Source organism: Stegostoma tigrinum, chromosome 5 (genome assembly GCF_030684315.1).
Source record: "Stegostoma tigrinum isolate sSteTig4 chromosome 5, sSteTig4.hap1, whole genome shotgun sequence".
Lineage (NCBI taxonomy): Eukaryota > Metazoa > Chordata > Chondrichthyes > Orectolobiformes > Stegostomatidae > Stegostoma > Stegostoma tigrinum.
Window position 1 is genome coordinate 41,039,269 of NC_081358.1, and position 13,888 is coordinate 41,053,156.

Below are 13,888 nucleotides of genomic sequence, written 5' to 3' on the forward strand. Positions count from 1 at the left end.
AGCGCCACATCACCGGAAATTTTTGATCCTTTCCTGATAGTTGTAACTTAAGGACCACAGGTTAGGGTGACCTGCCAAATTGCCTATTGGTTCTTCCATTTTAAATTTATACAATGAACAGTGATATTAAACACAGGCCTATTTACGAATACCAAGTTTGCAAATACGAAGTGACCTGCCTGAACTTCACAGCATTTGCTAATTTTTTTTTGCTTCAGATTTCTAATAATTATACGTTTTATTTTTAAACTTGACAGCAACATAACCTTATTTAGCTTTCAGTGTATATTATAACACCTGCACTCTAGCACATTTAAGTACTAATTTTTAGCCTAATCTGCTGGTATGAAATTCATGCTTTTTACACAAAGCATGTCTTTTCGTTTTAAAAAAAGTATTCATCAGTCATATTGTACAGCAAACTCAACACAATGTACTGATTTCAATTCACAGATACCAAGCCAACATTGACTATTGAACATTTCACTTCATTAGCATTTACTTATGTTAAGCAGTGATGTAAATATGTGTATTCTTGCAAGTCTTAGTGTAACAACAAAAGTAAGATGCCAATGTGTCTGATTGTGTAGATTAGTTTTAATAATAAATATTTGCAAAGGTTTAACTAAGAATGCTTCTGGCCCCTATTCTAAATTGTATTTGGAAAATGTTTCTGTTCCCTAATCCTGGTGTAATGGCAACAGGTTAATTATTTTGCTTGAAAAATTGGACAAAAAAGACTCACTAAATTCATTCATAAGGTCAATGTGCTTAGCCAACAGGGAAATTCTTATTCTGTATTAGGTAGCGGATTGTAACAAGGGGTGTTGTTAGTGAATTAAATCCTTGGGGCTGTTTTGACTGCGATATGAGAGTGAAATACAAGTGGATAGAGATATAACACATGCTGCTGTCAGCTGTGACTCACTAGGTGACACTTGGTCTCCAGGTCAGACTAGACATTTCTGATGAAGGGTCTAGGCCCGAAACATCAGCTTTCCTGCTCCTAAGATGCTGCTTGGCCTGCTGTGTTCATCCAGCTCCACAACTTGTTACCTTGAAACATTCATACTGTTTCTCTCTCCACACATACTGCCAGAACTGCTGAGATTCGTCTGTACTTTGTATTTTTAAAATTTCATTTGTCCAGTATCTGCAGAACTTTGCTTTTATTTGACTGAGTTCAAGGCCCACTCCAGAACTTAAGCACAAAACTCTAGACGAAATGCTAGAGCAGTAAAGAGCTGACTGTCAAATGGGATATTAAACTGAAGTCTCACATCCCCTTTAAAAGATCCCGGGGAGTTTCTCCTGGCGAGTATTTATCCCTCAATCATTATCACTAGAGAAAGATGATCTGGTCGTTATCACATTGCTGTGCAGAAATTGGCTGCACCATGCATTTAAATTGTTGAAAACCTTTACAATTTAAACTTAATTTGCTATTAAAACAATTTTAATGTGGCTGTATGCATCTTACAGAATTACACAAAACTATTGGCATTTAAATCATCTGTGACCTTCAGGCTTTTTTCATTCTGAAGCTTATTGCTTGTATTAGAAATGAAACAGAAAACACCTCTAATATTAAACTTTCTTGTCATCACCCTTGACAAAGGCAATGACAAACACAAAAGTACTCATTTACTTGCTATTTGCATTTAGATAAAGCATGCAAAATGTGAAGATTTGCATTTAGATTGCTACAATTGAAAATACTTGGTTCAAAGTCAAGGGATATGAAACACAATGTTGTAGGGGTCTTTCAGGAGCTCAGCATTGGAATTTCACTGGAATAACAGAGTGGGTAGATGGCCCTTCTATTGAAGAAATAGTAAAGGTTTAATTCCCATTAAATAATACTCCTTCAACAAGTAATCTTGCCAGAAGTTATACAGTTTTTCTTTACATTCTAAGAGTGCAAAAAGAAATGTAGCTGAAGTGAAATACTGGAACTTGCTCTGCTATTCAAGAAGGTTGTGATTCTTAATTCCACTTTCCTGCTCAATCCATGTGTCACTTGTTTCTTTTAGAAACAGAAATCTCACAACTTCTAACTAACGTGAATATCCTCAATAACTGAGCACCCTCTGTGGGTTAGAGAATTCCAAAGATTCATAATTCTTGAGACAGAGAACACTTCACCACCTGTGTTTCTCAGACAACTTAGCTAAATCAATTTGAAAGATGTTTGACTGTGGAAGATCAGCAGAGATGCAGTTTCAGTCCCAGGATTGTTGAAGGTTGTGGTCTAATTCTCTAATGCATTGCACCAATTCATCTGCTAACATGATATCTAAAGTAACAACTGTTACTTTCCTTCAGGTAACATAATTAAGCCTTCCCCTGCCAAGCATCTCACCCTGTCTCTCCTTAACCTACTTTTTGACATTATTGTCTATGTTTCTTCATCAGAAAGCTGGCTGGTTCCTGTGGCACCATTTGATGGACAGTATCATTCAACCAACTATGATCAGCTGCTTCTTGTTTCTTGTCAATTTTTGCCTGCTTCATTATTGCCTGAAGGAGCCTGTACTATCGACTGATTTACCTCGAGAAACATTTGACTTGCCTGAAAATTAAGTTAGGTCTCTCATTGAAAGAGCACTGCTGTGCTTAGCTGATGCCTGTAAATTTTAGGTACTGCCTTTAACACAATAAAATGTCCCAAAGCCCTTACTCATCCAATCAAACAAAATCTGATGATGAATGACATGAGGTCTTAGAAGTGACTGAAAACTTAGTTATATTAAACTTCTTCCATTCAGTAATGGTGTTTCTCCCAAGACTGAACTAGACATCAAATGTCTTACATGGGAAGTAGAAACAGGAGTAAGCCTTTTGGCCCTTCAAGTTTGCACCACCATCCAATATGATCATAGCTGATCATCATCCTACTCAGTACTCAGTTCCTGTTTTTGCCCCTTTTGATCTCCTTGGTCCTAAGAACTAGATTTATCTCATTACAAACATTCAGTGTTTTGACTTGAACTGCCCTCTGTGGCAGAGAATTCCATAGGCTCACCACCTTTATGTGAAGAATCTTCTCATCTCTGTCATTATTGACCTACCCCATATCCTTTGGCTGTGACCCTGCGTTCTGCACACCCTAGTCATTGGGAGCATACTGTCTGCATTTATCCTGTCTAGTCCGGTTAGAATTTTTATAGTTTTTATGAGATCGCCCTCTTAGTCTTCTGAACTCCAATGAGTGTAGTCCTAAACTGCCCAGTTTTTCTTTATACATTAGTCCTGTGGTGCCAGGAATTAGTCTGGAAAACTTTTAATAAATTCTTTAATTTCTTTGTCATATATTGCTGTCTCCACGTTGATTCATTGTCTAGCAAGTAAGCGCTTGATGGTAGGCTGTTCTACTATTCTGTGATCTGTTCACCCCGCCTTCACCATCTGCTTTTCTGGTTTGGCTGCATCTGAGAGTGGGTTTGATAAAGATTGCACGAGGCTTGGTGATTGGCAGACATTGGCTTCGAGTTACACTTGTGAAAGATTAACTGTACATGACAAAACCTCACTTCGACATGTTGCTGCTAGAGAGAGTGTCATCTCCCACAAGTCATCACGTTACTTCCCATGAAGATGTAGCCCCTGTTGTTTACATATTCACATTAACCCTCACATCACAATTGTGGTTTTTATTCTATGATTTTAAAGAGTGTATTGCCACCATGTTAATTTGTTCTGCTTAGTAGTAACTTCCTACAGGGGTCTTTGATAATGATTGGGAAACTCGAGTCTTTTCTTCTGATCCCTGTCTGAGACGCTGAACTAAATGGAAGCATCTGTGTTACATCATAATCAGTTACAGCAGAGAAAAAGAAAAGCTTTCAACAGAATTACCTTAGTCTCAGATCAATGAAAGGGTTAAAACCTGGCCCAATGTACTCAAAAGTAAATACATTTTTCGATTTATTGACATCTCCAAGCCTTCGTCCCCAGCAAACACATTATGGTGATGCAGGGAGACTTTGGAGAGCATCTAAATGATACCAACCTCACAAAGCTCAACCATCTATTCTAAACTACAATGGTATTGGCAAACTAACCAAGATTTAATCTCTGAAATCAACATCGTTTTTTTCTCCTTCATAGATGAGCCACACCTGCTGAGCTTTTTTAGCAACTTTGTTTTTGTTCCTGATTTACAGCATCCGCAGTTCTTTTGGTTTTTTTTTGTACCTCTTTGGCCAAGCTTTTGGCCACATGTAGAATAGAATTCCTACCATGTGGAACCAGGCCATGTGGCCCAACAAGTCCACACCGGCCTTCCGAAGAGCGTTCCATCCAGACTCATTCCCCTACGCCAGATTTCCCCATGTCTAACCCACCTAACCTAAACATCCCTGGGCACTATGGGCAATTCAGTGTGGCCTAGCCACCGAGCCTGCACATCTTTGGACAGTGGGAGGAAACCAGAGCAAACCCACGCAGACACAGGGAGAATGTACAAACTCCATGCAGGCAGTTGCCTGAGCCTGGAATCAAACCCGGGTCCCTGGTGCTGTGAGGCTGCAGTGCTAACCACTGAGCCACCGTGCCGCCCCATATCTCTTGTGCCTTGCTGTCAAATAATTGCCAAAGTGCCTCAGGACATTTTATTATGTTACAGGTGCGATATTAACACACATGTTTCTGCTGTTTTCTGGTTATTTGATACTGAGGCCTGCATTACAGAGAGAAGATGCACAGGAGGATTACGGTCACACCTGCCAGCCCAACCGAGTAAGTGCGGAACCACCTATAGGAAATTGCTGTCTCATTGCCTGAGATAAATAAACATTTCTAGCAGAAATTAAACAACTTGTGTCTTTACCAACGTTTACAGCACAAGTATACTTAGAATAATAGAATCATACAAACCCTACAGTGTGGAAACAGGCCCTTCGTTCCAACAAGTCCATACCGACCCATCCTCCTATAACCCACCTAAGCTTCACATCACTGAACACTATGGGCAATTATGTGTGGCCAATCTATTTAGCCTGCACATTTTTGGACTGTGGGAGGAAACTGGAGCACCCAGAGGAAACCCACGCAGACATGGGGAGAATGTGCAAACTTCCACACAATCGCCCAAGGGTGGGAAAGCAATAGTGCTATATAACTGTAAGTCATTGTTGTCACAATGTTATGTGATGAGTCGATAGTTTTTTTTAAAAAATTTGTTACCATTTTGAAAAAAGATGAGAGGGTGCCTGAACCATCTTTCCGTCCTCTATAGGCTTCCTTTGACTTGGAAGAACCAGCTGCCCCATAATGTGGCCTTTGTCCATCAGTACCCTTTAAACAAATCAAAAAGCAGATTAAAGATGGGAATAAGAAATTTATTCAAAGATATATGTTTATTGTTACTATTTTCCAAATACTTGTCGTGAATTGAGAGGGTATAATAAGCTGACATTTTGTAGATCATATATCTTATAATACATAGTTAAAACAGTGGAAAGTAACTTTTTTCAATCTTGGTCCTTGCAGTTTGAAAGATTGGAGATAACTGTGTAACCTGTGCAAAACGAAGCACAGGCTGGATCTGAGGCTCCTTGCTTCTTAGGGAGAGATAAGTCTCTGTAATACATTGTCAGACAGTATGATGGTTGCTGAATTGCTGTCTACTTTGTGTAGTGACTGGGGGTTGGGGGAAGAGTGTTGGTGTTGAGAGAGGAATTTTCCACAGTATTAATAAAGTTGCAGCTGTAAAAGACTTTAGTTAGGCCACATTTGGAGTATTGTGTAAAGTTCTGGTCATTGCACTATAGGATGGATGTGATAGCTTTTGGACTGGGTGCAGAAGAGATTTACCAGCTCATGAGTTTCAGAACCCTCTTGCCTTCCCCCATTTCTGAAGGAGGGTCTAGGCCTTCCTGCTCCTCTGGTACTGCTTGACCTGCTGTGTTCATCCAGCTCTACACCTTGTTATCTTAGATTCTCCAGCATCTGCAGTTGCTACTATCTCTTACCAGCTTGTTGCTTGGTTTGGAGTGTATTAGTTATATGGATTGTTTTGCGAGAGTTTGGGCTGAAGGGCCTGTTCCTATATTATACAGTTCAATGTTCTATGTTCTTTTTTGGCCCTGCAGGGGTTTCTTTTGCCATTTTTAGCAGATTACCAGGCTGTTGATGGAAATGAAATGAAATGAAATATCCAGTTATGATCTTCTGAACAGTGTGGTGGTGTGGGCAGGCTTGATCAACCAACTGGATCTTACTGGACTTAATCTTACATGTATTGTTATCATTAGGAATGAAATTAATTGGTTCTCTTTTGGAGAACAGAATTTTGAAAGAATTGTTGATAGTTTCATAAAATTAGAAAACACAATTTCAATTAAAGACAGAACACCATTACATAACTACAGAAGTATCTGTGTACAATAAGTAAAAGGGTGACACACTGAAGCACCAGATTGGTTTGCCAATATGTTACTTTGGCTGATTGTGGAATGAAAACCCTGTGCATTCACAACTGTCCATGCAGCGATGTGCACAACCTGCCATTGGAGGCACCTAACAAAACAAAACCTTTCTTCCCAAGGATTGAGAAAACGTGGGAATGCCAAATCATACTGGTCTCTTCTCAGGCATGTCCTGATAAGAAGAGGAGTGCATTGAAGCGTAGTCTCGATTTTGCCTTCTAAGTTGCAGATGCTGGAAGACTTACTGACAGGAGGAGATGAGAGGAAAGTGCCTTGAATTGATGCTGAGGTTTTCATAGAATCCCTACAGTGTGGAAATAGGCTCTTTGGCCCAACAAGTCCACACTGACCCCCAGAACATCCCACCCAGACCCATCCCCCTAATCTCCATATCCCTGAACATGACAGGCAATTTAGCATGGCCAAATCACCTAGCCTGCACATCTTTGGACTGTGGGAGGAAACCAAAGGAAACCCACGCAGACATGAGGAGAAGGTGCAAACTCCACACAGCCTGAGGGTGGAATCAAACCTGGGTTCTTGGTGCTGATTAGACATTCATAGAATGTGGGCATCACTGGAAAGAAATACATTCATTGTACATCTCCAATCACCCTAAACCAAGGTGATAATAAAGCATCTTGACCATTCCTAGGGCCATTTCAGATGCAGTTAAGAGCTGACTGCACTCCTGTGGGTCTGGAGTCACATGTGGACCAGACCAGGTATGGACAGTGGACATCCTTCCTTAAAAGAACACAGTTGAACTAGATAATAAAGTGTGAAGCTGGATGGACACAGCAGGCCAAGCAGCATCTCGGACCTGCTGGCCTGCTGTGTTCATCCAGCTTCACACTTTATTATCTTGGATTCTCCAGCATCTGCAGTTCCCATTATCTCTGATACAGTTGATCTAGATGATGTGTTATTTATATGGGCACCATTAGTGATATTAGCTATTTTACAGGGGTCAGTTAGCTCAGTGGCTAGACAGCTGATTTGTGATGCAGAGTGACACCAACAGTGTGGGTTTAATTCGTGCACTAGCTGGGAACACCATGAAGTACTAGCCTTATCAACCTTTCCCCTCAGCTGAGACATAGTGACCCTCAGATTCAACCAGCACAAGCGTCTCTGTCTAACGAAAGAGCAGCCCTGGGGACCTATGCCAAGTTTGCTTTAAACTTTTTATCTCAGATTTAGTCAGTTAACCACAATAAATTTTCTAGTTGTCATGGGGGAGGGGAGTTTGAACTCATTTGATCTTAAAAATAGGATGAGGTGAGCTATTTTTGAATTGTGATCTTTTCGCTATAATTGTCTTGAAGGCCTGAGGAATTGTGATAATTAAGCAGTATCACTGGAAAGAACTCTACAAACTCACCGTTCCTCGTGCTGGATACTGTTTGTCTTAGGCGATTGAGGTTTGCCGTGCAAAAATTCCACCTTCATTAGAAAACTGATAACATTTTTATAGGCAGCTCTGGTAACTGATGGGGCTGGTAAAGTCTTAAGCTATACCTGTGGCCCACAATGTACCAAAAAGAGCATGTGCATACTTGGAGTGGCTGCTGAATTTTGAGATGCAACTTAAGACAAACCTTTAAAGGCATATCTGAAGTACACATTAAATCTGCAGTGTCACTGAACTGTTTAAAGTAAAAAAAATCTGTTACTTCTTGGAAGTACAATCATGTTAAACATTAGCAACGGTATTTCACATTATTAATGCATTGCGATGCTTTGATATTGATTATGTAAGATTTTCTTTTGAAGTACAATTAGTTTGATTCTGCGATGATGAGGTTAACGGATTAGCCTCCATATGTCCTGCTATCACTCACTGTGTGTACGAGATGCTGAATGACTATCAATGAAACTTACCAGCAAACATGTGGCGACACTGGATTCCACCAAAAGCCATTGGTCAAATAACACAGAGAACAGAGAGAGCTATGGATCTTTCATCCTGTCAGTGGATTGGTTACTGGTCCAGCCAAAGAGAAGGTTACTTATTTGCAGCTTCATGGCACCTTCATTCTAATTTAACTCAAAGAACTAGGTTGCACTGTCAATATTCTATGCTTTTGTACACCAATGAGTCAGTGAATTGCAAAGAAACAATGAACTGAATTGTTGAATTTGTCAGAGAACTGAGACATGACTTCTAAGTGTGATGGCAGCAAAGAAATGATTTGCGACCATCTACAATACAAATAGACAACTGACAAACTGAAGATCTTTAAATACAGCTGCATCATCATTTATCCCTCCACAGTCCCCCTCCCATTAGTAACACAATCAATGTGTCTTGCTGGGATCTGCTCTCATTCAGATTTTTCGACTTCAGTCTCACCTGGTGCCTCATTTGGCAGCTGCCATCTTGCTTGTTTGACTTAAATTGGGTTGGAGTGGGAGTGGCAAGGCAATTGGACAGTTAGTGGCCCCTCTTTCAATCATTCCAAGCTCATGATTGGCGAAGTAAACTTTTATCTGACTGAGTTCCATTCAGGAATCCAATAAGTTGTGCCTTGAGAATTAAACAGGAACATCTCTTGCTTGTTTTATCACCTTGTAATATTTATTGAAACTTGTATTATTGATTTTTTGCAGAAGTTAAGCCTAGTGTAAAAATTTGAGATCGTCCAAATACCTGAAAAAAATCAGCATCTTGATAACAGAACTTGGGTGTGGAACATATTTTTGACAACAGCATTCAGCACAGAAGCAGGCCATTTGACATAATCGGCCTCTCTTGGCATTCATGTCCTATGTGAGCCTTCTCCCACGCCATCAGCGTAAGCTTCCATTCTTTTCTTCATCATGAGTCATCCTGGCTTCTTCCTTAACTGATTGTATCAGCCAAAAACACCTCATCTTCAGCAGACAACACACCAAAACTTTAATTGATGTCTTTGTTAACATTTAAAGAAAACCAAAGATTTTGCAATGATCATGTATTGTCTTCAAATTGACCTTTTTGACCAAATTTGCTCGCACCCACACTGAATTCTATCAGCTGGGATAAAAGTAAGCTATCCTCCTCTAAAGACCAATTTCATCTCATTTCGTGACATTACACACACTAACAGGAGAGGAGGGATTATCTTTCCTCTCTCAGTTGCTTGCTCTCACCATCAGAGATCCTTATACATTACAAATCTGATATTGGATTTGGTGATTGGGGTGTTGAACTGAAGACCAAAGTCATATAAGCATACTTCCTAACTCATTTTCTGCTGGGAATTCCCGGTCTATGAAGTTAGGCAAGTATGGGGATGGAGTTTATAAATGAGAAACATCACTAGACATGTTGGCATGACAAGATGAAATGAAACAGTAATGGTGCAAGTGCATTTCTGGTTAGATTTCTTGAATTTATCGATTTGTTAGCCATTGTGACCAGCGTGGTTACGGCAGTAAATACAGATCTTGCACCTTACCCAAATAAATTTAGTGATAGCTCTACTTGCTCCGGACCTTCCCTGTAGTAGTGATGAGAAAAGGAGCCATGACAATCACCAAATAAAATTGGAGACACAAAAGGTATGAGGTGGCTCAGAAAATGATGTAGAGAAAGTACAGAATATAAATCAAGGTTACCTAAGATTGCTACTCAGTATTTGAATGCGAGTATCCTAACATTTAATGGAAGTGTCTGACAGAAATTCATTTTGTCATTTCTCTCTAATTAAAATAGTGTAGCAGTTTTATTCTATAGAACTATTAAGCTGACTAAGAGATGATACTTTTCTTAGATCTCAGTGGGTTGCGCTCGTCCCTCAAGAACTGGCATATTCAACCGCCATACCAGAGACTTGATTTCACAATCCATGCTGCCATTCCTGTGCAACGTGCATTACTGAGGGTGTGTTACACTGTTAGAGGTGTTTCTTTTACAAGGGGTGTGAAACAAAGTTCTCCTCTGTCTCCAAGATGGACATAAATAAATCCCACATTACCATCTTGAAGATCTGAGGAGTGTTCAGAACATTCTGAAAAATAATTTTCCCCTTAGCTTGCACCATTGAAAGAAAGTGTTGTGGTCTTACTGCTGTTTCTGTGATCTTACTGTGCGCAAATTTTCCTACACTTCAGCAAAAGGCTTTATTTGGTGCGAAGTACATTAAATGTCATGTGATGGTGAATGGTGCTTAATACTTCACTTAAAAGCGTGATATTGTCAAAGTTATGGGTATTTGACTGTCACAATTTGCATATCCACTAGACTGAGGTGCAGTGCAAGGAACAGGCCATTTACCTTTTGTTGTACTGGGGCTTTCTTTGGTGACATCTGAAAAAGAAGACAATACTGGAGTCAAGACATGTATAAGCAGGATTCAGTCACACAGGGGTAAAGTTGCCTGAAAATTTGGTCTTGAAAGATGAATTTAAGATTAATGTATAATTAGGGCATGCTGCACATCCACGCCGAAGAAAAATTTCAACAAGATAGTTTTATTTTACCGCAAATCTGCAAAAGGGACTACAGTTGGTAATTTCCTTGTGGTGGTGTTAATTTTGAACTATCTATATACTGAGGGGGTGTCAGATGTGGTAGTTTATTTCACTGAGCCACTGTGCCACCCTAAAATAATAGTTGTGGAGGCATCAGTTTCTGCAAGCTGGTTGCATATCTTCTGGCTGTGGAGAAGCAAGCACTGAGATATACTGTTGGCAAATTAATAATAGGTCTCACTAAAGGTTCATTGCTTGGGACTCCTATGATGCTCCTCTGCTTAACTGCTACGCATCAATCTTGGCAGGTGAGTTTCTATACCTTTTGAAAGATTGTGATCCAGTTATACAATAGGGTTAGATTAACAGACCCATTTTGTGCCCTAATTGGCTATTTGCTATCTGGGTGGTAGATGTCACTGTAGAAAAAGCACATGGAGCTTGGGACACTTTGCAGAACCAGCCCAAAGTGAATCAATTTCAATTTCCTTATCTCCCAAGCTACCTCAAGGAACTGCAACAGTTAGGCCTCTCATAATCTTCTCCAAGAAGCACTCCTAATGGGCAAACACTTGTGATTTATGTTTAGAATACAAACTACTTAAACACAAGAGGAAATCTTAATTTATTGTTTCTAATCAATCTGCTCAGAGATGTTGTTACACACCTCTGGAGCAGGTGGGACTTGAACCTGTGGCTCCTGGACCAAGGGTAGAGATACTACCACTGCACCACGAGGGGATGGGCAGCCAGAGCTGTGTAGACAGCTCATGTTTAAATGCACCTGCTGCACTTTAATTGGACATGAGCACCAGACCCAACTTCACCTTAAAGAAACATCAAAGAGACTTGGATTTTGGAGCCTTATGTAGAGGCATCAAAGAAAGGTATTGTTACTAATGTCAATCCAGACAACTACTTTGAATTCTGACCAGAATAGGGCCAAGGGCACAATTCAAACTGATAAGAAAGTAACTTTGGGCTGCCATTTCAGCTCAGCCCTAAATTCTGGAAATTCCTCCTTGTATTTCTTGACTTCTTTACCACTGTCTCCCTTTTAAAGATGCTCTTAACATCTACTTCTTAGTTACGTTTTAGGTCTTCTGACCTAATCTTACCTCCCATGGCTTGGTGTCAAACGTTTGTTTGTTGACATACCCATGTAGCGCCCCAGGTCTTTGTAAACTATGTTTAAAGTCTCTGATGTATGAGGAGAGACTGGATAGGCTGGTTTTGTTTACCTTGGAGCAGAGGAGGCTAGGGATGGATCTGACTGAAGTATGCAAAACCGTGAGAGACATAGACAGATTAGATCATGAGAATCTATTCTCCCTGCAGACATATCTAAGACGAGAAGACATAAGTTTAGGGTGAGGAGCAAGTGGTTTGGGTGAGATCTGACAAAGAATTTTTTCACTCGTAGGGTGGTAGAAACATGGAAAGTGCTGCCTGGATGACCACTTAAAATGCCGGGGGCATAGTAGGATATGGACAAAGTGCACGTAAATGGGATTGGTGTTGTTTGGTGTTTGTTAGTCAGCATAAACATATTGGGCCAGAAGTCCTGTTTCTATACTGTAGGACTCTGTCTATGTCTAATACAAATGCTTTTTTATTGTTGATATCTTCATGATCTGCTTCATGAGGAGAGGGAAACTAGACCCGAAAATGTAATCCAGAAACAATAAAAAAACAGCACTGTGTTGACAGGCTATGATGGTTTGAATGACATCCCTCATCCAAGAGTACACAGCATTTGATGTGGAATGACTCTAACTTTTGGATGGAATGAAAGAAACAAAGAACTGCTGTTCTCCCTATCTTAACATAATTTCTCATTATCAAAGGCTGAAACATGCAGCTCGCACACCATAGACAGCAATAGTCAATTACCATATTCTTAAAGAAGTGGACAACAGCACTATCATCAGTTTGTCTCCCTGGATGGGCCTTGTGTGTGGTTGGTGCTGTTAGCACACTCCTGGTTGCTGGTTCCTGAAATACATACATTCTATTTTAGCATGGAAATATGATAAATAATTTGACAACCAAATAAATCAAATACACTGAGTATCAAATAATTAATGCTCCATAACACTAACTGCCCACCTCACATCCAGTTTATGGCTTGAGCAGTTCAAAGTGGCTGCCTGTTGTTTCAGTTCAGTGTGATTTGGACAAGTTGAGTGTGTGGACAAATACACGGCATAGGAAGTATAATGTGGATAAATGTGAACTTATTCATTTTGCTAGCAAAAACAGGAAGGCAGATTATACCAGTCACTGAAAGTAAACATGCAAATGCAGCAACCAGTAAAGAAGGTAAATAGTATGTTGGCCTCATTGCAAGAGAATAAGTACAGGGGCAGAGATGTCCTGCTACAACTGTACAGGACATTGGTAAGTACACACCTGGAGTATTGTATGCTGGTTTTGGTCTCCTTATGTGAGGGAAGTTGTTCTGGCTATTGAGAAAGTGCAAAGAGGTTTACCAGACTGAATCCTGGGGTGGCAGGTCTGACCTACAGGGAGACACTCAACCAGTTAGGACTATATTCAATAGAGTTTAGAAGAATGAAGGGGAATCTTTCAGAAACCTATAAAATTCTAAGCAGGATTAGACACAGTAAATGCAGGGAGGATGTTCTCAGTGACCAGGAAGTCCAGAACCAGGGATCATACCTTTAGCATAAGGGGTGGGTCTTTTACAGAAAACATGAGGAGAAATTTCTTCATCTATACAGTGGCAAGTCTGTGAAATTCTGTGTCACAGGAAACTGTTGAGGCCAAAACATTGAAGGCTTTCAAGAAATATGTAAATATAGTTCTTAATACTAGAGGTATCAAAGTAAATGAGGAGAAAGCAGGAAAAGGACACCGAGTTGGATAAGCAGCCAGGATCATACTGAATGGCTGAGCAGACTTGAAGGGCTGAATGGCCTACTGCTCATATAGTATATGTTCCTATGTCGTGAAAAGGTTGAGGAGGAAAAGTCCTA

The 13,888-nt window shown here is 40.1% G+C and overlaps 1 protein-coding gene across 4 annotated transcripts in view; it reads right to left on the reverse strand.

Annotated features, from left to right (window-relative positions):
* The window catches only part of LOC125451420 (myelin basic protein), a 184,502-nt gene that overhangs the window by 1,986 nt on the left and 168,628 nt on the right, over nucleotides 1–13,888 (reverse strand). For 3 of the 4 annotated variants that reach the window (XM_048528473.1, XM_048528472.1, XM_048528474.2), the window contains exons 5-8: nucleotides 12,783–12,884; nucleotides 10,693–10,725; nucleotides 9,875–9,916; nucleotides 5,188–5,298 (exon numbers count right to left, since the gene is read on the reverse strand). In XM_048528473.1, the coding sequence (XP_048384430.1) occupies nucleotides 5,188–5,298; nucleotides 9,875–9,916; nucleotides 10,693–10,725; nucleotides 12,783–12,884 (288 nt within the window). The remainder of the gene's footprint in view (nucleotides 1–5,187; nucleotides 5,299–9,874; nucleotides 9,917–10,692; nucleotides 10,726–12,782; nucleotides 12,885–13,888) is intronic. The other variant, XM_048528475.1, reaches the window with a different exon arrangement.